Source organism: Podarcis raffonei, chromosome 3 (assembly GCF_027172205.1).
Source record: "Podarcis raffonei isolate rPodRaf1 chromosome 3, rPodRaf1.pri, whole genome shotgun sequence".
Classification (NCBI taxonomy): domain Eukaryota; kingdom Metazoa; phylum Chordata; class Lepidosauria; order Squamata; family Lacertidae; genus Podarcis; species Podarcis raffonei.
Genome location: NC_070604.1, coordinates 68,742,952 through 68,769,386, shown reverse-complemented (window position 1 = coordinate 68,769,386; position 26,435 = coordinate 68,742,952). Strand labels below are relative to the sequence as shown.

Sequence of the window (26,435 nt, the reverse complement as noted above, 5' to 3'; positions counted from 1 at the left end):
TTTCATTAAAAAAAATAGGTCATCTGTCACAATTGCACTAGCTTGCATACATCAGGTATTTTGGCTCTATGTGTAGGATTGCAACAAGTGTGAGGGCTCAGTTCTAAAAACAGGAGGAAGGGACTTTCTATCATTTTTCCTAATGGAAAAAACAGACTGTTACTTCTACCTTTGTGACATTTTTTCTGAAACTATGGTAGTGCTGTGGAACATTTCATTTTGCAATTAAATTTGGTGATTTGCAATTAAATTTTATGGAAGGAGTATAGCATAATGATAAGGATGAAAACAGAATCTTTTTGTTTTACAGGGACTACTGTCGGTGAAACAAGAGAAAGAAATCCAAATGAAAATGGTGCTAACAAGAGGAGACTCCGTTTTGCAAAATACTTCAGTAGAAGGAGTGCCAGTCATTGAACAACAGCTGAGAACACTTAAAGACACATGGGCTTCCCTTTTGTCTGCTTGTATCCAATGTAAAAGGTAAAAGGAGGGAGGGTTTTGAAAAGGAACTTATATGCAGTTGGATATACTCGTTGGTATCAAATGAAGTGGTTCTACAAGGACTTTTGGATTTGCAGTGAAACTCTTTGGACCAGATTTTAGGAGTGTACAGGAAGAGGAATGGGAAGGGAAGTTCCACTGCAGAAGCAGAAATCTTTGCAATCGCAGAAGTGCTTTGTTGGATACCACCCACAACAACTACATTTTAAATCCTTTAGATATGTGCTTAATTAAATTTGTAAACCATCAGTGTGCCATTTTCTCACAGACATTTCCCGAGTGTTCCTTTCGAACACTGGCCTATTTTGGGCAAGTGGAGTCTATATTCATAAACTGAGTCCATACTTTCCACTTTCAGAAATTTTGCATTCAGTTATTCTAATTTCTCTTTTTTAAAAAATAAACCCAAGGTATCAGATGCAAACAGGAAGACAATAGAAGTTCAAAACCATTTAAGACTCTGGGGGATTCCTAGACACGGGAAATTTCTCAGCTATCAAATCTAAACAAGTTAGATTAAATGATATAGTGAATGAATTTTAAAAAATAGAGAATTGGTCATTATTTGAATATCAAAGATCACACCCACCATAATTTGTCCCTTATTCATTAATTAGTTTCATAAAGAGCTAATATAAACATGACTTAATGGGAGTGCAAAGACTTTTAGCATTCCATAATCACTTCATATATATTTTTTCCTTTCCAACAAGACAAGAATGAGAACCTGTCCGTAAATCAGCTGGACCAAACAGTCCATGTTAGATTTCTACCACAACTAAAAGCAATGCATGAGTTTGCTGTCATCCTCTTCCTCCAAATTCCTTTCCCTTTTGTGTTGTGTCTTTTAGATTATAAGTCTTAGGGCACTGACATTTGTAAGCTGCTCTGGAAGCCTACTTTGGCTGAAGAGCAGAATGAGAATGTTGATGATGATGATGATTAGAATTTATATACTCCCCTATACCCTGGAAGTCTCAAGGCAGTTCACAGCAAAGCCAGTGCTGGCAGTTCAAAAATAAATGCCTGCTCTCCAGCTGCTACATATATAAAACTATAAGCATACATTGTGTTCTTGAATGCCCATGTTTGAAAAAATATGAATAAATAGGCCTCTTTCAACTTCTTAAATGTGTGTGCATATATTCATTGACATTTCAGCCAGCTGGAAGGAGCACTCTCTAAATGGACAAGTTATCAAGATGATGTTCGGCAGTTTACTAGCTGGATGGATAAAATAGAAGCAATCATGAATGCTTCAGAAAGGCAGTGTGCTGAACTTAGGGAGAAAAATTCTGCACTCAGCAGATCTAAGGTTTGTGAAAAGCCCGTTTGTGAAAATTGTAGCAGCATCCACACATGCAGCCCAAGAACTCTACATTCTTCTTACAGCAGTAGCATTCTCATGACACATTATAAACTACTTCTAAACTGTGTCAAGCAATTTTTCTTCAGTGTGAGACGGCTGCTAATGGGAGGAAAATAAGACTCTGATGTGTACACTGGTTATGCATGTACATTCAGGATATGCCCATCCTGTGTTCTTAATAAAAATTTAATTACTCTAAACATGTATTTAATTTATAAAAATTGTGCTTTTGATATTGCTTAATTAACTGCTGCATAACTCTATTATACTCCTTGTCAGCTTCATACTTAATTCATATTTGATAAATTATGGAAGCAATTGTCATTTCTAATCAGGTTGTTAACACTATTTTTGTTTTACAGTTACTTAAGGAAGAAGTGTTTAGTCACAGCACACTGCTAGAGACAATTGAAATTAAAGGCATGGGCATGACTGAACATTATGTAACTCAGCTTGAACTTCAGGACCTTCGAGAGAGATACCAGTTTCTCAAAGACAGGATAATGGTATTGCTTCTCTTGACAATTCTATGGCTTTTTTCATTTCGTAGAGTTATTTAAAGAGAGTGTGGAAAGCTTTTCTTGTGTCTTTGCTCGTGGAATTCTGGAATTTGTGTGCTTAATTTAACTGATAACCTTACATTACTGTTGAGTTTTGATGCCAGTTAATTTACGATTAAATCAGATTACATGCAAAAGCTGTGTTTAGTTTATCTGTTCCCCAGTTATATCTTTCCTAAGTATTCAAAGTAATCTTCCACTTAAGGAGCCAGGCAAGTTAGAGAAATCAGATATTATTATTTTATTATACATTGCACTAGCTTTCCGCGTCTGGTGTCCTTCATTTGTTTGAATGACTATCCTCACTGACCATTGGCCATTGAAGACATTTGGAGGGCATCTGTTTGAAGAAGGCCACGCTACATATTTGGTCTGTGTCAGGGAAGCTTTCTCTCTTCAACACTAATGAGCTATTTCTAACCACAGGAGGCAATAACTAAAGCTGAAGAAATGGTCCGCTTGCATCAAGAGTACCAAATAAACCTGAAGGCCTTTGAAGCATGGCTAGAAAAAGAACAGGACAAACTCAACTGCTTGTCACATCTTGAAGGCGATGCAGAGAGACATGAAGCAACACTTGGAAAGCTCCAGGTAGAGTTTTATATATGTTTTGCCCTAATAAGAACATTTAGTACAAGTGGCACAAAAAATGTAACTTCTGCAGTGTATCCCCATACCCTGAGAACAGTGCTGCTGTTCAGGGCATTAGCCAACCTGGAACCTTGTGTTCTTGTTTAGGGTTTGAGGGAGGGGGTGCATTCAAGAGGAGGAAGGAAAAGAATTCTTCTTTCCCATTCCACTAAGGCCTTTCCCTGCTGTGATATACCCCACCGGAGAGCTCGAGTTTGCAGCAGGCTGCCAACCGTGTATGGGGGCTTATTATAGCTAGCTAGCTAACTTGTGTGTGTGTGTGCTTCTTTTCCTTCCTTTCTCCTGAAATGTCCTTGTATAATGTGGGGAGGGGAGTTTGAAACCTCACCGCATGCATCTTCTCTATCCTCATGCATCCCTATAAATTATTGGAACCTTGAGCGGGCCAATTTTCTGTTCTTACTGGAACATAACTGTTCTTCTCCCAAGTTTCCTTTTTCTTTTTTTGCTCTCTCTCTTTTTCATCTGACACTTCAAAACACACTGTACATCAAGGAGGTTTGTTGATCGTCATCAGGCTGTTTGATGGCGGTATCTGAGTATAGTTTAAAAAATACTTTTCTTTTTATTTACAAACTGATATGCTTCTATACTCATAGGGAGAATGTTATAATCTCTATTTTATTTTTGGGTACCCCCATTTTGCTTCCACATTGATAGGTATCCAACCACCAAAGTTCATTACAGTGGTGCCTCAGGTTACAGACGCTTCAGGTTACAGACTCCGCTAACCCAAAAATAGTACCTCGGGTTAAGAACTTTGCTTCAGGATGAGAACAGAAATTGCGTGGCGGTGGCAGCAGGAGGCCCCATTAGCTAAAGTGGTACCTCAGGTTAAGAACAGTTTCAGGTTAAGAACGGACCTCCAGAACGAATTAAGTTCTTAACCCGAGGTACCACTGTATCACAGGCAATGATGTGTGTTATTTGGTTGCAAATATTATGAAATTTTATATGATAATCTGTTCATTGTAAACTGATGTCTGTGAGAACTTTGAAATGCACTTATGCAGTCTCAAATATATGCCAGCTGAATGTAGGGGCTTATACTGTAATACAGAATCTCAGTACGGAATTATGGAATGATTCGTACTAATCTTCCTGCATTTTCAGGAATTACAGATGCATTGTGCTGAGGGACAGGCCTTGCTTAATGCAGCACTCCATGTCAGGGAAGAAGTAATCCCATGGGGTATACCCCAGTTGGAAGACAGAGTACTAGAGTCTGTACGTCAAGACTGGACAGTCTATCAACACAAGCTTTCTGAGGTCAGGATGCAACTAAACACTACCCTAAGCAGACTGAGGCTGATGGAGGACAAATTTCTGAAGGTGGATGAGTGGCTCAAAACTCTGGAGGAGAAAGTTAACATCAGAAATGGGCGGCAGTCTGACAGAGCCACAAAGGAAATGCAGCTACAACAAATGAAGGTGATTAAGTTATATGATGATGCTAATTTATAATGGGCCTGGATTTACATTTAGAATGTACAGCCTGCTAATTTGCATTTGTCCTGCCAATGAGCTTGCTAACTAATTTGTTCCAGGTGCTGACATAGTAAGTAATTTTGTACATCTGAAAACTGGGCATTTATTTCTACCTATGCCAACTATTTGGTATTTCTTGGATAAATGTAAATGCAAATGTTTCCAGTCTGAACACAGGTCACCAATATTATTGCAATGTGTGAACGATGTGCGTATCTTTCTCTGGTGGACCATTATAAAAATAGATGAAATAATAAAGTACCATGGAACATATTAGTGAATCCTGGCTGGAATAAGAATACTCATCTTGCTCTGGCCTACTAAGTAAAAAAGTAAAGGTAAAGAACCCCTGGATGGTTAAGTCCAGTCAAAGGCAACTATGGGGTTGCAGTGCTCATCTCGCTTCAGGCTGAGGGAGCCGGCATTTGTCCAGAGACAGCTTTCAGGGTCATGTGGCCAGCATGACCAACTGCTTCTGGCGCAATGGAACACCGTGACAGAAACCAGAGAACACAGAAATGCCATTTCCCTTCCCACCGTGGCGGTACCTATTTATCTACTTGCACTGGCATCCTTTTGAACTGCTAGGTTGGCAGAAGCTGGGAAAGAACAACAGGAGCGAACCCTGTTGAGAGGATTTGAACCGCTGAGCTTCCGATCAGCAAGCCCAAGAGGCACAGTGGTTTAGACCACAGCGCCACCCGCTCCCCGAGTTGCTCTCCCTACTTGCTCTACCATTGAGTTCAGGATAAATATAAGAGAGGTCGTGGCCTTTGTATACTGTAAGGGCTTTCCTTGTGGAGGTACTTGCTGGGATTGATTGTGTACTTTTAGTTGGGATACAGAGATAGATTGGAGCTTAGTGATAGACTGGTTATGTGTTGCTGGTGCAGAAGAGTACAGAAGACATGAAACAGTGCTTATCAGTGATTTGGCTCCATGTGAAAATGAGTTGTGTAAATGTATGCGTAGGTGCAAAATAATGGGATCTGTGACCCGTCTGTGTGTGTGTGTGTGTGTGTGTGACTGAGTCAGCTGAACAATCTATGATCATGTGAGGAAGGAGATTAAGTGTGTACATTTATGTGTAGGGTATGTAATTGGTAGTTGAATAGAAATTCAGTACACATAAATATAAATCTGCAAACAAAGCACATCCACATATTCTTGTATGTCACCCAGTAGTGGAACATTAATCTGAATCAGTGTTTAGGATTGGGCTTCATTATTTCAGTGTTCTTTTTCTATTGCACAAAAATAATATAGTATAAGTGCTCTATGTTTAAAATGCCATGCTTATAATTGTTTATTTCACAAAGAGAGGTTCCATTCTTCTGTTTTCATTTTAATAGTTCCTAAACCACATTTTTGTCACTTCTGTATTATTATAAAAATGAACATTTTTCTTTTCCACAGAAATGGCACGAGGAGATAACAGTCTATAAAGATGAAGTTGAAGAAGTTGGATTGTTAGCCCAGCAAATTCTGGAGGAGAGTCATACTTCTAGCAGGATGGGAAGGCAAGCAACCTACCTTGCCTCTCAGTACCAAGCTCTAGTTCTTCAAGTACTGGTGAGTTATAAAAATGAAAAAGGAAGTAGAATATATATAGAGAGAGGGGGGTGGGGAGTTCACTGTTAATTGAAAAATAGCAGGGGTTTTTTCCATCAGGCCAACTGGTTCACATATAGACAGTCCTAACTTCAGTTTAGGAGTCCTTCAGTCCATTTAATTTTAAAGCTGCCACCGATTTTAATGGTCTGCTTCCAGTCCCATTCTATCTTCTAGATGTAGCTTTTCCTTGCTGATATATCCATATGAGGATAGGGATGATAATAGAGGCAGGGCCAGCAGTGTAGTCTTGCTGCTCCTTCAACACATGGAAATAAAGGATGAAGGAAGCTTATATTATCCGCAGAAGCACACAGAAGGCTCTGTTTTCCTGTAGGCACTTGAAGTAGACCAGTAAGCTTGGTATTTATGTGTGTGTGGCAGGAATGATCTAGTAGTAGTAGAAATAATAATAATAATAATAATAATAATAATAATAATAATAATAATAATAAATTTATTATTTATATCCCACCCATCTGGCTGAGTTTCCCCAGTCACTCTGGGCGGCTCCCAACCAAATATTAAAAACACAATACAGCAGTAAACATTAAAAATTCCCTAAACAGGGCTGCCTTCAGGTGTCTTTTATAAATAAGATAGTTGCTTATTGGCTTGACATCTGTTGGGAGGGCGTTCCACAGGGCAAGTGCCACTACCAAGAAGGCCCTCTGCCTGGTTCCCTGTAACCTCACTTCTCGCAGTGAGGGAACCGCCAGAAGGCCCACGGCACTGGATCTCAGTGTCCGGGCTGAAAGATGGGGGTGGAGACGCTCCTAAACGGGACCAAGGCCATTTAGGACTTTAAAGGTCAGTACCAACACTTTGAATTGTATTCGGAAACGTACGGGGAGAAAGTAAGTGCCTCTTCTGATCTATGTTTTATTTATAAACAGTGTCTTTTGTAGTTACTAAAAGAGATGCAAGAAATGGAAAGAGATACAAGAAATGGATAAATAGTCAATATTGAGACCTGTTTAAAATTTGCTTGCAGGAGCAAATAAAATTCCTTGAAGATGAAATTCGAAGTATGGATGAATCTGAAGTGTGCTTTGCTGCTTACAAGGAATGGTTTGGAGCTACTCTTAGGAAATTCAGAAATGTTGTGACGAAGTCTGATGTTGTAGATAAAGCAGCAATGGAGAAGAAGATGCAGAAGCTTGAGGTATAGTTTGCATATGACACTGGTACAGCAATTTAAAACAACACATATTTTATCAGCAGTACATAATGAGGTTGCAAAAGATAAGAAAGCTTAAATCAGTTACAATTGACCATAATAGAAGGAAAAGCTCACTCAGAACGACTGATTAAATAAAAATGTATTCACCAAGCACCTGATGCTCAGCAGTAGGAATAAAACTGAATCTGCAGAAGTAATTTACTCTTCAGTCGCAGGCCAAAATATCCACTGTCCATTTTTCTTCTTACAGGATCTCATGAGTGACATGGATGTGGGTCATAATTTACTGAAATCAGCACGTGAAAAAGGAGAGAAAGCTATTAAGTACATGGAGGCAAATGAAGGGGAACAGCTAAAGAAAGAGATCAATGGTTGTGTGGAGCAACTTGATGAGATGACCAGCTCCATCAGGAAAGAACACACAACCTTAGAGAAATGTCTCCACCTGACAAAGGAATTCTTAGATAAGTACAAAGTACAGACTCAGTGGCTGTCAGAGTATCAGATTGTACTACATACCACAGTGGATCCCAAAATGGAATTATATGAGAAGAAGGCACAGCTATCCAAATATAAGGTAAATAAATATTGTGAGCTACAAAAGTGAGTGAAGTCTTAAGCCAGAAAATGTAACTTGCTTGTGAGTCTCCCATATTTTAAGGATGACTTCACATCACATTTTTAAATGGGTTCTTTCTCAACACAAGAAAATAATGATACTCTGTGTGTTGTGTATTATATATAAATCCTGTATTCGTTTTGAAGCACAGTTTAACTTTATTTTTCATTTTAGTCAATTCAACAGACAGTGTTTTCCCATGAGCCTTCAATAAAATCTGTGACAGAAAAAGGAAAATGCCTTCTTGAGCTAGTGTGTGATGTTAATTTGGCAGAGAACATTCAGAAACTTCAAACTGAATACCAGGAGCTCTGCAGCACAGCAAAGGTAAAATACCTAGGGTCTTATTCAGCTAACCCGCTGCACTAGGAGAAGCCAGCACAAGGATTCTCATAACTGCAATGGGAATTCCCCTGTTCATTGCCTGTACACATCCAATGCCATCCCCAAATTTGCTTTGGAAGGTTGAGAGAACTCCTGGAACAGATTGGGGGGGGCAGGGAGGGGATTAAGGTTTGGTTGTGCAAGGAAAATCCTTGTGCTGGTGAAATGTTAGCCTTTGTGCTACATGGAATACAAACCATGGCTTTATATAAGCCACATTTTCTGCTGTAAAATGGTAATAATTATTTCTACAGGTGAATTTAGGCTTGAAACATAGGCTGCCTGCAGTAAGGCCTCTTCATGTCCTGGTGACAGCAGTCCACAAATAACCTACACTAACGAAATGTTATTAAATTTTCAGAGCTTTCCTGTTGGGTGTGGGAAGTAGGTGACTAGATAAGTAATTTTTGCAGGTGGGGTGGCATACAAACAAAGATTAAAATGTTTGTTGTTCCTCTTGTTCTTTAGTCAATTAGTGCATCATGCTGCAGATCACCTCTTTTAAAGTGGAAATTTCCAAGCACTTGGCCAATATAAAGAGATCCACAGCACAACACTCTGTTGTTGTTTTTTTGCAAAGAACTGCAAATTGCACACCACGGTACAGAGTACACTGCGAGCACATTTCAAAACATCATCCTTCTCAATGCTCTTGTTTCTTTTTAGATTAGATTTTTAAAGTATTTCTTTTATTCCAGTGTATCATAAAATATACTTTGTATGGACTGTGATCACACTAAAAAGAGCAGAGGGGGAAAATAGGTACTGAGGCAGCTTGAGGAACCAATGCATGTGAAGAGCTGAGAACAGTGTTGTGAAAAGTAGTGTACATCCCTCTCCCAGGGCACAGGTGTAATTACAAACAAGTTCTGGCAAAAAATGAAACTTTTTCATACGAAGTTAAACATGTATTTTCATGCTTTTGCAATCGGTATTTTTAGGGGGGCATTATTTGGAACTGTTTTTGAAATGTGACTGGTTTCTATGATCATGCAGGCTCATGTTGCAATTTTGGAGGTGAAAGTGAAACAGCATGAAGAATATAACACTGACTTACAAGAAGTGGAAAAGTGGTTGTTACAGATGTCTAGCAGGCTGGTCACTCCTGACCTTATGGAGAACAGTAATCTAGAAATTATAACACAACATTTAGCCAACCACAAGGTAGGTCTAAATGAGCAGCAACAAATCCACTTTTTCGTAGTGGACCTTATGAGGTGAATAATATTTCAAAAGGTCATATATAAGATATAAGTATGGTAAAAGTTCATCTTACAGAGAAGCAAGTCATAAGTTCATGTTTACTTTAAAGGCACATGAGACGTGATCAGATTGATTGGGATACTGAAATGAGGGTTTCCCAGGGCCCCTAGACGAGATTGGCTCTACCTATGAGACTTCAGAGACAGAGCTCTGATGTCAGAGAGACCGATTCAATGTTGGAGCCTTACTCTCTGAAGACACTGGTCCGTCAAACGACTATCACCCCAAGTGACATTAGAGTTGTGACATTTGTATGTCCTAAAAGGATGCATGATAGGGGCATTTTGGATTGTGGCCTGGATAAAAAAGATGCAAAGTGATGCTGGCCACCTGACATGCTCTGAAACTGGGGAGATATTTAATCATGCTTCTGAGGATCAGTAAGCTTGAGCCTGGCACATTGTAGGATGAGGCAGCTCAACTACTTTTGTCCTAGCCTGCCCCCTTTGAATGGTGACTATTAAAAGTTGTAAACATTTTCTGTGATATGTTGTGGTGTTTTGAATGCTGCTTTCTTAGGCAATGATGGAAGAGATTGCTGGATTTGAAGATCGCCTGAACAGCCTTAAAAGCAAGGGAGATGACTTAATAAATGAGTGTGCAGAGCATCTCCAAGCAAAATTTAAGCAAAATATAGAAACTCAGCTGCAGGGAACAAGGGATAGCTATTCAGCTATATGTAGCACAACTCAGAGGGTAAGTCCCTATTCATGTATGTTTAGTAGATGTCATTGTAATATATAATCTACTAGATGCAATACAAAAAAATACAATATAATGCAAAATACTAGCAAATAGGGTACAAAATGGGCATCTGAAGAATTGAAAACTGAACATAATTACAGATGGAGGAAAATGGAAGACATCTCATCTAAGAGTTGAATTGGAAACTCATTTTGGAACACAGGTTGTTAGAAACTCATTTTGGAAAACTACAGTAATATCTATATTGCTAATATAGATTATATGTATGTTAGGAGTCTTATATCTCTTTACTTATTTGCAGCATTTCCATACGGCCAATTAGCAAAAAGTTTTTAGGTGTTTTATATGTAAAATTAGCAGTTTACTGCCAGCCTGTCAACTTGGGAATAGTTTTATCTTCAATAATGACATCAGAAATATTAGGCAACTTATTCATGCTTTTTTTTGTAGGTGTACCAGAGTTTGGAGCACGAACTCCAGAAACATGTTAACCATCAAGACACACTTCAGCAATGTAAAGTTTGGCTCTCTGCTGTTCGGCCAGAGCTAAAGCCAAATCCTCGTCCGCCTTTCAGCATGGCAGATGCTGTTAAGCAGGTAAGAACAATCCATATTGAAACATTTGATCAAAATAGAGTATTTACCAAAATGGCTGAATCCAAATGTGTGCATAAATAAACAGAGTTGAGTTGTGCAGGACCCTGGTGTGGGCTAAGCATCCAGGATCGCACTTGGCAACTGGGGCAGGGGTTCTGGCCAGGCAGGGCCCCCACCTGAGCTAGGGGCATGCTTTGATGCTATCCTCCCCCAGGTCCTTTAATCCTCCCAGGTTGAGTTGAGGCAGCCAGAACTGTACCCAAAACTGTACCCTGTATTCCAAATGCTGTTCAACACGTTTGGCTATCTCCAGCAGAAATTGTTTGGTAACGCCTTTCTGTATCATTGCGGCGTGAATTTCAAATAAATGTTTTTAGTGTTCAAAAGATATACTTTGCATCTCTATGCAAAAAGTCCCTAAAGACTTTAAAGTCAAAATGAACAAGTCCAAATGTGCATTTTGGAGCCGCTTTAAGATACAATCCTATATCTACTTATTATTCTCCAGATTTCTCAAACGTATCTTGAGCCATTGGAAAATCTTATGTAAGTGTTCAGCATGTTGGATCCAGAATGAGGAATTCTAGATGTTTCCTCAATAAGATTTATCACCCCCAAATTGTAACGCTACTTAAAAAAATAAAGTAGTATATTCCGTTCATGAAGGAGTATATATCTTGCAGAGCATGCCCTTGAAAAGCTGCTACTTGAGGTTGTAATATTATTAAGACTAGGCTGGATTAAGAAATTAGAAGCCAGACAGTGATGAATCTGTTCAGATGGACAGTAATTAGTTGGTCTAGACAGCCAATCCCTTATTGTTAATTCTCCAAGAACCAGAATCTTGTCCTGTTTTTGTCTTATGAAGTCAGTTTGTCTGGACATAGCTTTCAGTCAGATCTCAAGTTAGCCTAACAGATATTTTGTTTTTTGGGGAAATGTTAAATATAAACTTAAATATTAGCATGCATTAATATAGTGAAACAAGATGACGAGTGGATGGATAATTGCATGCTTGGTTGATGTGTTGCATCTTTGTTATTTATTATTTATACACCTTTCTGAATAGTTTGTAACAAAAATAACCATGATGATTCTCTCCTGTTTTCAGTTCATCAGACTATTGTATAAATGAAAGCTTTCTTGGTGAAATGTGAAAACATGTTCTCATGAAAAACTTTTCTTATTCTTTTTAGGTTAAGCATTTCAGAGCCCTGCAGGAGCAAGCAAGCACCTATTTGGATCTTTTGTGCTCTATGTGTGATTTATCAGACAGCACAGTGAAAAATACAGCAACAGACATCCAGCTGACAAAGCAAACGGTATGGGATAAACTGTGGCAGACCTCCTCTAATCCTTCTTAGAGGTGCAATTGTCTTACTGTGTCACAAGGGTCATATTAGGTAATAGCAGTTTGAAGAAGCTATTTCGATTTTCATCTGAAAGATATGCATCAATAGCATACCAACTGATGCTGTAATACCTAGAAAACAATAAGTGGTATATCTTTATAGCAGGTAAATAAATAGACTAGCAACGTTTGAAATATATCAGTATTATTTTAAGAAGTCAGGCCTTTATTTTACTGCGGAGTATTGCAGCATTTCAGAGTGAGTTTGCATATTTAATACTTCATTGCTGCTACATAAAAGAATCTAATATTTTTTGAGGCTGAAATCCGCCATGCAACAAAACTGCAATTGCAGTTGCACATTAGGAGTAGGAATCCTAACGGATACATTGACTTTTCCATTTCATTATTAAATTCTCTGTCCTATGACAGAGCAGCCATATTAACTTTAAAGTATAACAAATGCATTCATTTATGCACATGCATTTATACAGTGCAAACAAATCGGGTTGTTGTTGGTTTTAAAAAATGTTCTGAATGATATTTCCATAGTAAGAAATTTTGCTCATAGTAAATAGAATATTTATTGTTGACGAATAAATTATACACAAAAACTGTTCAGCAATGACCTGTACCACCTGTAAACATTCAGATTGACTCTTCTTCCCAGAAAGCAAAATAATACAAATCCAGGCCATCTATAAACTATAGTCCAAACAAACCGGTACTGCTGACAATGTTTTCAAAGCCTCAAGAAAGAGAGGTAAAAGATGCAAAGAGAAACTTTAAAGTTCAGTCAGTGTTGTCTGTTTCTATCCTTAATTTTAATAAAATTATTTAATGAGTGGAGTGTTCCCCACGCTATGGTCATATTGGTTTTGAAATTTCACAGGGTTAAGTCATTCTGGATCCTAGAGACTTATGCAAGCTTCCTTTATCCTCTATCTCTGTGGCCCATCCCCACCCCCTGCTGTAAATCTATCGCAAGAGTCTGCCCTACATAAAGAGGTAGTGTACATCTTAAGGCAGCCCATAAAGAATTGCATTAAAATGTTCCTGCTACCCTCCCACATATTTTTCAGATTGAAGATCGGATAATGAACTCACAGTACCTTGCTCAGGGCTGGGAGGAAATAAAGCAAATGAAGGCAGAGCTTTGGATATGTTTTCAGGATGCAGATCAGCAACTGCAGAATATGAAGAGGCGAGGGACAGAGCTGGAAATAAACATTGCTCAGAATATGGTGTTGCAGGTGAAGGTAAGGGGCAGGTTCCATTCAAATAAAAGAGAAATCTGTAGCTAACAGGTGATTTATTTTTATTTTTATGTTTGCATATACTTGACACTGTTTGACTGTTATATATTTCTCCGGAAGAAGTGCAGGTATGCAGAAAGAATGTGGGCAGGAGTGGCACTTTATGTGTTTATGCCACGGTATGTTAGAGCTAGAAGAAGAATGCCCTTTTGAGTTATACAGTTGACTTCATTTCTGAAAAATCAACCATAATCCAGGAAACTGATATAGGCCACTTAGGTTTGGTAGACAACTACCTTCAGCTGGCAAAATAAAGACATTCTCCTCTGAAATTGATTAGTTATTTTAGAGAAGTAGGTAGTGGCCAAGTTTTCAAAATACATTCTACGCTTACGCGTGGGTAAAATATTCTCCAGGTTATCTCAAAATGCCAGGTTGATAAAAGTACATTAAGGGAGTACACGTGATCCACTCCACATAACATGAAGGAAGCTGTGGGACGGCATGGACCGGTCCTGCCTACTACCTTTGCCATATGCTGCTGTCACTTATAAACAACCATTTCATATTGATCAGAAAAAGTTCTCCTCACAGCTCCTACATTTGAAGAGAGACCCAAATCATCTGTATCCAGGGGAACCCTTTCTGATCAACATGGAAGTGGGTGTTCATTGGAAGAGTAAGATGATGGGACACAGCAGTGCTGAAGGACAGAGCTAGCTATCCTGTGTGACTATATAGCTCCTCTGCACATATTTCTAACATGGAATTTGCTGTATGTAACTGTCAGGGGCTCAGGAGCAGAAGCACAGGGGAGAGAGGAAATGGAGAGCGAAGGGGAAGAATCTGAGGGCAGCGTAGGGGAGTATGACAGTGACCCGAGAGATTCCATGAGCTTCTCCAGCGAATCAGAAGATTCCCAGAAGGGGGCGCCGATGGTCAGGGCAAGGGGGGTCCCAGGGGGGACGCACCAGAAACAAGGGGCCAGCGGGGACTCCCAAAGCAGCAGCGGGAGATCAGGACCAGCTTCCCCACCAGAGCGTAGTGGGGGGGAAGAGTCCCAGGTGTCAGGACCAGCGTCTCCTCCAGCGGGGAGAGAAGATGAGTCAGGGCTTACCACGCCTCTATCGGAGAGTGGGGGAACGGAGGGGAGGTCAGTTCCAGCTAGCCTCCCCGAAGGGGGAAGCAGTGACAGGAGCAGTGTAACGGTCAGGAGGAAGATTGCCGGCTGGGCGCGCGCGCCAAGTTCGAATGTACAGGCGCGCGGGACAGCAGAAAACCCGGATTGGGAACCAGGTCCTAAAGCCTGCCGGAGGCAGGGGGAAGACTCAGGGGACTCAGCGTCAGAAGAGTCTAGGAAGGGCGAGACCCCGACGGACAGGCGGAACCAGAGGAGGAAAGAGCAAAGGAAGAGGTGGAGCAAGGCTAGAGTCTTAAACTGGTGTCTGGGGGGAGGAGATTCAGACGGAGCTTCAGCGGTCTAGAGTTTGAGACGTAGAGCTGCACGCTGCGGCTGTGAAAGCGAAACTGAACTTCAATAAAGACTTTCGTACATAACAACGAACCGGCGTTGGTCCTTTGTGAGCTGGGACCTCGGGCAGCTCTGACAGTAACCCATAATGGAAAACTAGTAAATTTAATCCTACATTTTTAAAGAGCAAGAGTCATTGTTTTTTTAAAAAAGAAAAGTAGCCTCAGGGAAGGGGCATTTAGAACTGAGAATTGATGGGAAGAGAGTGCATAACATTTTCCTCACTTCTTCCCTGCTCCATGCTTCTTCCCTGCTCCAAATCAACTACCTTAAGTAGCTTTTCTACCCATGAGATTCCAAAGCTGTGTTTGCTCTGCTGTGTGAGAATCCAGTGGGAAAGCTGCTCAAGGAGTATTTTGGAGAAAAGAAACACTAAGCAGGGAAAGAGGGTCTGGGTACCCCAAACCCTCACCGGAGCAGCTTATTTTAAAGAAAAAGACTGTCGGTAGTCTTATTACATACATTTGCATATAGCATATAGTTTGCCTTTAAAAAAGGAGCTACAGTGGTACCTTGGGTTACATACGCTTCAGGTTACATACGCTTCAAGTTACAGACTCCACCAACCCGGAAATAGTACCTCGGGTTAAGAACTTTGCTTCAGGATGAGAACAGAAATTGTGCTCCGGCAGCAGCAGGAGGCCCCATTAGCTAAAGTGGTGCTTCAGGTTAAGAACAGTTTCAGGTTAAGAACGGACCTCTGGAACGAATTAAGTACTTAACCCGAGGTACCACTGTATTGGAATTTCTACCTAAGGCTTTCCAACCTAAGGCTCAATTTGCCTTCTTCATGGGACATTATACAGAAAACAGGACAAGGAAGAGACAGTTTCCCTTCTAAGGGTGTGAGGAAGAGGGAAAGGGAGCTGTTGGATCCTTTGTCAACTTTCTTTCTGAATCTGGAAGGAAGATTTGCCATTTGAAAAAGCTCTTACTTCTTTGTTTCCCATGAATTGTCAAAACAGAAATCTTGACATCTCATGAAACAGAAGAATAATGATCTGTCTTCTACAAGTTTTTGTGATACAGCCTAAATAGAATGCATTATACATTCTCATTTAGTTCTCAGGTTGTTAATTCATTACCATTTTCCTTTTTGTATCTCCTCATACAGGAGTTCAGTCAGAAGCTGCAGTCTAAACAGACAGCTTTGACGGCTGTGACTGAAAAGGTGAGCAAACTAACCCAAGGACAGGAGTCACCAGAGCACAAGGAAGTAGGACGCTTGAGCAACCATTGGTTGGACCTTTGCCTTCAAACAAGTAATGTGCTCCTACACAGGGAGGAAGATCTTCAGAGGACAAAGGACTATCATGACCGCCTAAACGTAGTAGAAGTCTTTTTGGAAAAGTTTACACAAGAATGGGACAACCTGGCAAGGTAGGGACTTGTGGGTTGAGTCAAGAAAATCTGTAACACTTCTTTGATACAGACATTGCTAAGGTGACCACTTTTCATTAGAGTCTAGAACTATACTCACATGAATATTTGGAAGTGCCATTATGCTTTTCTGGTTTTAAATCTGTTCTGTTGTAAATGTTGCTCTTGTACTTTTGGAAGCCACATTGGTAGGGTTTTCCTCTAAAAGGCAAATTGTAATGAATAGAAAATGTGACTATATTGAGCTCTTTTGGTCCATTTAGTTCAGTATTGTCTGTCCTAATTGGAAGTAGCTCTCCAAGGGCTTAGATAAAGACTTCTGCTAGGCCTGATACCCTAGGATCTTTTTCACTGAATACGATAAAGATTGGGCCTAGGACTTCATTTATGCAAAGCATGTGCTCTAGTACTGAGCATCGACCCTCCTACAGCCTTTACACTCATGTCCCCCTACCTGAGTTTTTATTTATTTATTAATAATGCCTCCATAAGTCCCTCTCTCCTTCAGGACCAACTATGAAAATGGAGGAAGAGAATGAGCAAGTCAAGAGTGAGCAAGTCTAAACACATGCTTGCACTGCTTGTGGACACACTAGGGTTAGGGCAATGTTACAGTCATAGGAGATATTGGCATATTTTAGATTGAAGAGCTGGCAGTGTGTGTAGATGCTTTTAAGTTAACAGTGACCGCTCCCCGCTTAAAAACGGGGGGCGCCCTTTGCGTGGGCGCGTGCAGCCCCTGGATCTCGAGCGGTTCCAATAGCTTAGGCTTGGCCTTGCCTTCCCTCAGGTGGGGTACCTGGAGGTCTCCGCCTACCTCAGTCATTTGCCCAATCCCACCTGGGGGAAGCGTTGCCAAGGAGACCAGTCCAGGTAGGGGAGGGATTACCTGCCCACACAATAGAGGGAGGATCTTACCTGGGAATCCTCACTTGGCTCCAGAGCTTCTCCCACCCTACCCACCCTCAGTTAATGTCTTATTTTGAAGGTTAACTTTTCTTCACAGGTTTCGCAGGTTAACTTTTCTTCACAGGTATGCGGGCGCTGCTACGTAAGGTCGCTGTTAAAGGGCCGGAAAGGAATTTCCCTGCATTGGCAGGTTTCGCCTTTCCCGTAGCAAAACGTCACAACTTTGGCAGTATCAGGCCTTGGGCGGAATCCTTTAGTCCATCTTCCTCTTTGCGGCGGCGATACCAGGGTTCCCCGTTAAAGGGGTTTCTGAAGGGAGGCTTTGGCCGTGCGCCGAAAGGTTGTCATTGCTCTCCCCTGCGGCGGCGGCGTAACGGGGGCGGCTGTCTCTGCTTGAACATATGTTCTCCAGAGCCGGCCCATCCCCCCCACACACACTGGATAACCCTGATGCTCCCTAGATCCCCGGCTGGGGACTGGGGAGGGAGAACGCCCAATGCCTGAGCCAAGGTCTACCCACATTTGAAATTCAATAAAGTTGTGGCCAATTTAATCCCATAGCACGTTGTCTCGAGTCGTTATTCCACATGACGGGGGGACCGCGGGGGATCTGGGGACTCTGCCTGTCCACGCAATATGCCTCAAAGGTTTGCTGAAATGATTGGAAGGATAGTGTACCTAGATGGGTGAACTCCTCTTGGAGCTCACCTTGTAAGTTCAGTTTTTACAAGGTTTCATAAAGAACTCTCAGAAAAGCATGACCTTTTGAAGCCTTTTTGAGATATATATTAAAAATATCTTCATCTGCATATCTTCAGTCTTCCTCTTTCCAGCCCACCTTCTACCTATTTATAAAGTTCCAGTCCCCACAACTACAATTCAGAGTGGTATCTGCACTTGTCTTGCTGCTGTAGCAGAGCCAGGTAGAGCAAGGGAGGAGGAGCAAGAAAGATACTGGCATTTCTTCCTCCCACCATTGCCAGAGCAGCAGCAGGCTAAGCAGGTGCCAAGGTGAGCAGGTAGATTGGTGGGTGGGTGACTGGATGGATGAGAGGAGATGACATATTTGGACTATAACCCAATAGAAGAACATGGGGGACTACAATGCTTATCTTGGGGCTCATATTTGGAGGCAAAGACCTATGCACTCTAGTGACATCTCCACCTATACAGAACTTTGCAGTGGCAGTGTGTTTCGCAATGATTACTTTACATATGATTTTTAAATCTCTAATGCCCTTAGGGAATGAAAAGAATGCTTCAGATTTTCACATTGCTCAAACACCTCTTTCCCCCACCCAATGCCTGTGCTATTGTTTATATTGAGTTGTGCTCTTAATTTGCTTGTTTTTAACAGATCGGATGCTGAAAGTACCACTACCCATCTAGAGGCTTTGAAAAAGCTAGCATTGGCTCTGCAGGAGAGACGATTTGCTCTTGAAGACTTGAAGGATCAGAAGCAGAAAATAACAGAACATCTAAATCTCGATGACAGAGAGTTAGTAAAAGAGCAGACGGGACACTTTGAGCAGCGCTGGATCCAGCTAGAGGACCTTATCAAGAGGAAAATTCAATTGTCTGTCACCACATTAGAAGAGCTGAGTATGGTGCAGACTAAACTTCAGGAATTAATGGAATGGGCAGAAGAGCAGCAACCTAGCATCTCTGAAGCTCTCAAACACAGTCCACCACCTGAGCTGGCTCAGAACTTCCTCATGGATCATCTCACCATTTGCAGTGAAGTGGAAGCCAAACAACTTGTTTTGAAAGCACTTACAAAGGATGCCAGTAGGGTGATGACTAATTTGGGGCTTAATGAAAGACAGATGCTCCAGAAATGCCTATCAGATGCCGAAAATCACGTGGATTGCCTTAGCGATTTGGTTGGTCAGAGGAGAAAGCACCTGAATAAGGCATTATCTGAAAGAACTCAATTCCTCCTGGCAGCCTTTCAAGCAATGAATCACATTCAACAACATGAGAAAAAGGTAATGTTCTATGAACATATTTGCTTGCTACCAGAAGATGTAAGCAAACAGATCCGGGTTTGTAAGAGTACACAAGCCAGCCTTAAGGCCTACCAGAGTGAAATATCTGCCCTATGGTCTCAAGGGAGGACATTAATGAAGGAAACAACAGAGCAAGAGAAGACTGAAGTGTTAGAGAAACTGCAAGAGCTACAGAACATGTATGACACTATTTTGCAAAAATGTAGCCAACGACTAATAGAACTGGAGAAACATATGGTTTCTAGAAAATATTTCAAGGAAGATTTGGATAAATTATGCCACTGGCTTAAGCAGTCTGATATTGTTTCATTCCCAGAGATCAATTTAATGAACAGCAATTCTGAACTTTATTCCCAACTAGCAAAGTATCATCAAATTCTTGAGCAGTGCTCTGAATATGAAAATCTTCTGTTGACATTGCAAAGGGATGGCCAGGAAATCTTACCATCACTCAATGAAATGGATCGTTCTTATCTTGATGAAAAGCTGAATGCCTTGCCTCAACAATTTAGTGTGATTGTTGCTCTGGCTAAGGACAAATTCTGTAAAGTCCAAGAAGCAATCTTGGCCCGTAATGAATATGCATCATTAATTGATTTGACAACAAAGGCTCTGTCTGAATTGGAAGATCAACTAGTGAGCCTACATAAGGCCCCTTTTACCCTCTTAGCCAAAGAAGCTGTGTCACTCCAGCAAGATTACAGAAGCATCCTGGCTGAAGTCATAAACCTTGGTGCTGCTGTTGATGAATTAAACCAGAAGAAGGAAGCATTTCGGAGCACTGGGCAACCATGGCTGCCAGAGGAGATGCTACTGCTTACTACCTTGTATCACAAACTAAAAAGGCAAATAGAACAGAAAGTAAACCAGTTGGAAGATATGATAGAAGCATATCAAGAACACGAAGAAATGTGTAAGCAACTTGAGATGCAGCTAAATTCTGTAAAAGAAGAACAAGCAAAAGTTAATGAACAAACACTCCCAGCAGAGGAAAAACTGAAAATGTACCATTCCTTGGCTGGCAGTCTGCAGGATGCTGGGATCCTTTTGAAACGCATAGCTGAACATCTTGAGATGCTTTCCTCCCAGCTTGACCCATCTGTGCATGAAGGAGCAAATCATCAGGTGCGAACTTGGCAGGAGATGCTGAAGACATTGCAAACTGCCATTGGTGATACTGTGATAGAGTGTGAAAACAGACTGGTGCAAAGCATAGATTTCCAAACTGAAATCTGTCGCTCCCTTGATTGGCTGAGGCATGTTAAGGCAGAATTGAACGATCAACTGAGTATTGAATTAAAGCTGAACATTATCCAGGAAGAGATTCGTAAAGTTCAGATTCAGCAGGAAGAAGTTCAGTCCAGCCTAAGGATAATGGGAGCACTAAGCAGTAAAGAAAAGGAGAAGTACACAAAGGCCAAAGAACTGATACCTGCTGACTTGGAAAATAGTCTTGCTGAACTCTCTGAACTTGATGGTGAAGTGAAAGAAGCAATACACAAGCGGCAGGTCAGTGAATCTTGCATTCCTTTAATTTTTTCCCCAACATTAAGAAGACAAGGAATTAAAGATTTGTATTAGAATGATCAGTATGGCATAATAACCAGGGTTAACCTGCTGAAGCCAATTTTAGATTTCATGCTGGTAGTATGGCTGTCATTGGCTCAGTTTGCTCAGTTTGCTCCTAAATCTTAGCCAAAATATGGTGATGCATGAACAAGCAAGGATGTGGGCAGCCCTGTTTACGGAAGCTTTTAATATGTGATGAATTATTGTATTTTAATATTTTGTTGGAAGCCACCCTGAGTGGGTGTAGTATAAATACATCATCATCATCATTATGATTTGAAGCAAAATAAGTAGCCACTTTGCTCTTGTCCTGCTCATACCTCTGCTGTGCTATCACCATGTAAGACATGGTTTGGCTTAGCATCATATCTGAATGCGGACTCATGGTGCTTCTACTCAGAACATCAAACTTTGTGTATATCTCATGGTTTTTCTGGAGCAAAACAAACCATGGCTTAGATCTGGTTAGATCAGTAGAATCAGAGGAGGAGCGAAGTGGCTGTGTTTTGTTCCAGGTGCCTACACTCCTGGTTTAGGATTACCAGAGAACCTGGCCAACAGAACCTTAAACAGCAAATGCAATGTAAATGCCAATTAAAAAAACCCAAAAGTTGTTATTATACACCAAAGGTTTTTTAGTCCACAGCTCCTGAGACCATAGAGGCAAGGCCCTAATCACTTTAAAAAACTAATTTTATATAGCACATCGGCTTCTATACTTAAGAGATAAGGCATCCAGCCTGCCTTGTTGCACAGTTGTTCTGTTGGGATTTTTAATATACTTCACCTAAGAAAATGAACGCTCAGCTGAGCAATTTGTAACCATTAATGTTAAAAATCCAACAATGGATTAATCCATCCCTGCATAGAGACTTACTCTCTCCTTTTAGTCTGATCTGCCTCATGCTGTGGACATGAGCATAATGCACTCTACTAATAGTCTGGCCATAAACATGAGGCATGTAGGACTTGCTCCATGGTAAATATGCTGTAGGATCATAACTTTGCTTCTTGGGCATCATCAGTGTCTTTTACTAAGAGAAGCTCCCTTTAATAGAGTTTGTGGAAGAGGGGAAATCTGTCACATAAAATAATGAGCAATAGTGAGACAATTCTAATGCAGATATTTTGTGCAGGAATGTGGGAAACCTGTCCCTTTATTTTGATTGAGTTTCCCACTCTATGATCTTGAACTTAATAGAAACCCTTCAGTGTCTCTAGTAACACTTTTAGGAGTACAGATTATATATATGTACACTTGAATGCACTTCCGAATGCAGGTGTTATCTGTTGTATTCAACAATGCGTGTATTTTGCATTAGTCATCCCTGCTCTTAAACTCCAGGACGGTTTCCAGATAGATTGGACAGAAGGTGGATTCAACATCGTTGTTCATTTTAGCAGAACTGTGTTAAATCACAGCCTCCCTAATTATATATGTTATATAAGTGGTGTTTTTTCTTAATGACCATACATGTCATTTTAATTTGTTTGTTTTCAGGATAAATTGAATAAATTATATAGCCTGTGCCAAAGATACTACCAGGTTTCCCAGACTGCTAGTGACTGGCTTGAAGACGCCCAGGAATTGTTACAGTTGGCACGAAATGGCCTCGATATGGAGAACTCGGAGGAAAATCTAAAGAACCATATAGATTTTTTTAGCACTGAAAAGCAATTCCGTGTGCATTTGGGAGAACTGCGGACCCTTGTGGCCGACATGGAGCCCTTTATTCAAGTCACAGGAAAAGAGGAGCTGGAGCAGAATGTGAAGGCTTTAGAAGAGAAAGGCGTGGAATCAGAACAAGAAGCACAAGCCCAGAAAGTACAACTGCAAAGGTACATTTTCAGTTTTTGAAATGTCAGATAATATGTCTAGCAGATGGTTGTCACACAAAATGACAAGATAGTTGCTGCCCTCTTTTCAGAAAGGCAGCTGTTGGGAAATGGGAGGATAAATGGTTATTTTATAAAACATTTACAGTGCAATCCAGCCAGAGTTAAGCACTGCGGGTTTTAATTGCCATTGATTTTAAATAACTATACATGCCATTTCCTACTCAGAAATAAGTTCCATTGTTTGATTTCTTTTCAAGTTGTGCTTCTGAGTGGCAGGAGTATCAAATGGCAAGGCAGCAAGTTATTGACCTGATGAATGAATCTGAGAAGAAATTATCTGAATTTTCTGTAGCTAAAGCAACTTCCAGTCTTGAAGCAGAAGAAAAATTAATATCACATAAGGTAAAGCTTCTGAATTATGTCGGGTCATATTTTCTCCACTGAAACCACAGGCCTTAATTTAACACAATCTGTTTCAGCTATGCTACACACTTAATGAAGCATAAGATATGCTAAAAAAAATTTAATTATTTTCTTAAGATACAAAAAAATCATTCTCTTTGCTTCCTCAGTCACTGGTGTCTGTAGTGAACTCTTTTCATGAGAAGGTCACATCACTGGAGGAGAAGGCATGCCACCTAGAGAAAATAGGCAACGATGCCAGCAAGGCAACCATAAGTAGGTCCATGACAACCGTTTGGCAGCGGTGGACAAGGCTTCGAAGTGTTGCCCAAGACCAGGAGAGGATTTTGGAAGAATCAATGCAGAAATGGAATGTATTTAACAATAAGGTATAAGGATCAAGGTTATTTGGTATCTCTTATTCACTATTAGTCATTCTGTGCAAGTATATTTTGCATTTGTAATGTCAACATTTGAATATTAAAATGAAGAGTTATAGGAAAAGAATATTTTACATATACATGGAAATAAATACCACTTAAGAAGATGGGTTTCACTGAAAACGAAGAATTTCTCATTGGATCAACTGCATATCTTACAGTGATGTGGTGAAGCAAGCTAATCAACATTGCTGACCCACGCACAGGGTAGCTGTGTGTGGTGCGGGAACAAGCAATAAAATATGACGAACACAATCTAAGTTGGATAAATAGATCACAACTTATTGATTACATAACAGGTTTGATGTAGGCATTGGGCGGGTACCCACGTGTTCAACCAGCCTACCTACAGATTGATGAGCTATATTTCAACAGCAGGGTTGACAATTGCTGAGGCTCATCACGGCATGAGCTAATGATGGCAAACCTCCTTTGGCCACTGGTGAGGGGTGCCGTCAAGACAGAAATCTGCCTTCCAGTACCCTTTAAGGGGATCTCCTGTGTGCTTGATCAGGGTGCCCCTCTCCTTCGCCTTCTAAGAATCCAGCCCAATGCCTCTTCTGCCGTAGGGAAGTAGGAAAGAACCAGCAATCTGAAAGGGAGCACAAATGCACGGGAAGATCAGTGAAAGGGATGGAGAAGGCCAGGCGGGTCCTCCTTTTATGCTCCTGGAGTGGACTAGACTCCTGTGGTCTTCTCTCTGGTCCACCCCAGAAGCTCTTCCCCTTGGGAGCCCAGCAATGAAACTGACTGGCTCCCTGCACCACATGGGCATAGCCAGGATTTTTGTTAGGGGGGCAGGACCCGACGGGATTGGTCAGTTAGTTAAGTATTTCTATTGTTTTATTTGATGGGGGGCTGCCCCCTGCCCCCCCTTGGTGATGCCCATGCCGCAGCAACTGAGACTCCACCCTTGACACTCTGTGAAGTACTTCTGCCTGGGCAGAAGCTCCCTGAAGCCTCCTGCCTTTTCTCCCACAGCTACACAGAGCCACAGCTGCAGCGCCTGATGAACTGGGAACAGGTGGGAGGGAGTATTATCAGCTGCAGAACAAGCTAGGAAGCATTGAGATAGCAGTGCTACTTAGATCTTAAGTTTGTGTCCAGTGGTGCTTACAAGACACGTTTTAGTAAGCATGTTATTAACAAAATCAAACATACTATAACCTAATTACAGAGGTACAATTGTGAGTAGCAAATTATTTTAAAATATATTACTATTATGTGAAAGCTTAATTATAAACAATTGTAAAATATATGGGGAAGCAATTCAGAGCCTTTAAAATGGTTGTAAATTATTATGACTGACAAGTTTAAGGAAATGTTGTTTATTGTGTGTGGTTTTCTAAAATCTCACCTTTAGATGAAAAAAGCAACAGAAACTCTTGATCAGTTGCAAGATCGCTTACCAGAAAGTTCAGTAGAAAAGGCCTCAAAGAATGAACTTGTGGATCTTCTGGATTATCACAGTAATTTCATTCTGGAACTTGAACAACAATTGTCATCTCTGGGTCTGCTGAAGCAACAGGCTTTTAGCATGCTCCGGGACATAGAAATAGCCTCTGGTTCCCAAGAGCAAATGCCTATCATGCAAGAAATCAAAGCAATGCAAGACAGATGCCAGAAGTAAGAAAAAGCTATTTTAAACTGTAAATATTGGCTATGATCCATAATTGTATATATTCTGTGAATTTCTCACTTTTGAATATAACAGTTTAAACTGTACAAGTACACAATATTGGTTTCCATCAGCATAGGATAGGTAACTTAAACTTGCTCATTTAATTAATTATAACAGCCATAATAATAACATTTATATTCCATTTAAAATATAAATGACAAATTTAATAAATAATAGAATGTGTCCACTAATGTACTCCAAGTTTTTGACAAATGTATGGAGAAGTGTGCTACTCAAATCTTTAAAATGTTGTTTGTATTTTTAAGCATGCAACAAAAGGTGAAAAGAAGTGGGAAAGTGGTTAAACAAGAACTTAAAGAGCGTGAAGAAGTTGAAAAAGAGATTAATAAAGTGAAGTCTTGGATTCAGGAAGCCAGAGAATATTTATTAAATCCTACAATTGAGATAGATCCTCAGCTTGAGGAATTGCAGGTATGTCAGACTTGTATACAGTGCCAGTGTGTTTCTGTAGATTGGGGTATTTCTGTAGAGATTGGTTGTGGTGCCCTGTGCAAATTTTAGAATGTACCACACGATTCTGTGCAGCAAACTGAGGTTCCACAGCAGACAGACATGAGAAAATTCAGTTTTAAAAGGATTCCTTTAGGATATGAAGCATGAGCACCACTGATTTAGTGAAATCCTATAGCTAAAGTATTTCTCACAGATTCCTTTCAAAAAAAATTTTAAAACTTCCAATAAAGGGAATCCCAAAATTTACCTATTACAGTGTTCTAAACATGCATACAATGGATTATGTAATACAATATTTGTGAAGTGTCTCATAAAAAAAATGGGGGCAGAACAGGCTGCTGTACCTTTTAAATTATCTCCATTTACAGTGCAAAACAAATGTTACTTATATGCTTATAGCATTTGAGTAACAACTCAAAACCAGCTTTAAGATTAAATCAGAACGAGTTCTTTGCATTTGTCTCCCATATTTCTGGTTTCATAATTGTGACTGAATCCAACATGGAAGCCACTGCCAGAAATAGAGATAAGGCAGTGGATGGATTGCAAAGTTTTGCAGACCAGGTGTTAGTGAAAAAGCACACAAGAATAGTACAGCATCAAGATTTGTTGACAAGGCACAGTACAAACTGTAATCAAGACAAAGGGTGGCCAGCTGGC

General features: G+C 40.5%; 1 protein-coding gene across 2 annotated transcripts in view; it reads left to right on the top strand.

Annotated features, from left to right (window-relative positions):
* The window catches only part of SYNE1 (spectrin repeat containing nuclear envelope protein 1), a 302,115-nt gene that overhangs the window by 145,746 nt on the left and 129,934 nt on the right, over positions 1–26,435 (top strand). For both annotated transcript variants that reach the window (XM_053382199.1, XM_053382197.1), the window contains 21 exons: positions 311–483; positions 1,666–1,819; positions 2,236–2,379; positions 2,860–3,024; positions 4,198–4,515; positions 5,989–6,144; positions 7,178–7,348; positions 7,617–7,943; positions 8,160–8,312; positions 9,366–9,533; positions 10,152–10,328; positions 10,788–10,934; positions 12,131–12,256; positions 13,368–13,544; positions 16,187–16,452; positions 18,719–20,879; positions 22,441–22,778; positions 23,036–23,180; positions 23,351–23,569; positions 24,984–25,246; positions 25,568–25,733. In XM_053382199.1, coding sequence (XP_053238174.1) covers positions 311–483; positions 1,666–1,819; positions 2,236–2,379; positions 2,860–3,024; positions 4,198–4,515; positions 5,989–6,144; positions 7,178–7,348; positions 7,617–7,943; positions 8,160–8,312; positions 9,366–9,533; positions 10,152–10,328; positions 10,788–10,934; positions 12,131–12,256; positions 13,368–13,544; positions 16,187–16,452; positions 18,719–20,879; positions 22,441–22,778; positions 23,036–23,180; positions 23,351–23,569; positions 24,984–25,246; positions 25,568–25,733 — 6,114 coding nt within the window. The remainder of the gene's footprint in view (positions 1–310; positions 484–1,665; positions 1,820–2,235; positions 2,380–2,859; positions 3,025–4,197; positions 4,516–5,988; positions 6,145–7,177; positions 7,349–7,616; positions 7,944–8,159; positions 8,313–9,365; positions 9,534–10,151; positions 10,329–10,787; positions 10,935–12,130; positions 12,257–13,367; positions 13,545–16,186; positions 16,453–18,718; positions 20,880–22,440; positions 22,779–23,035; positions 23,181–23,350; positions 23,570–24,983; positions 25,247–25,567; positions 25,734–26,435) is intronic.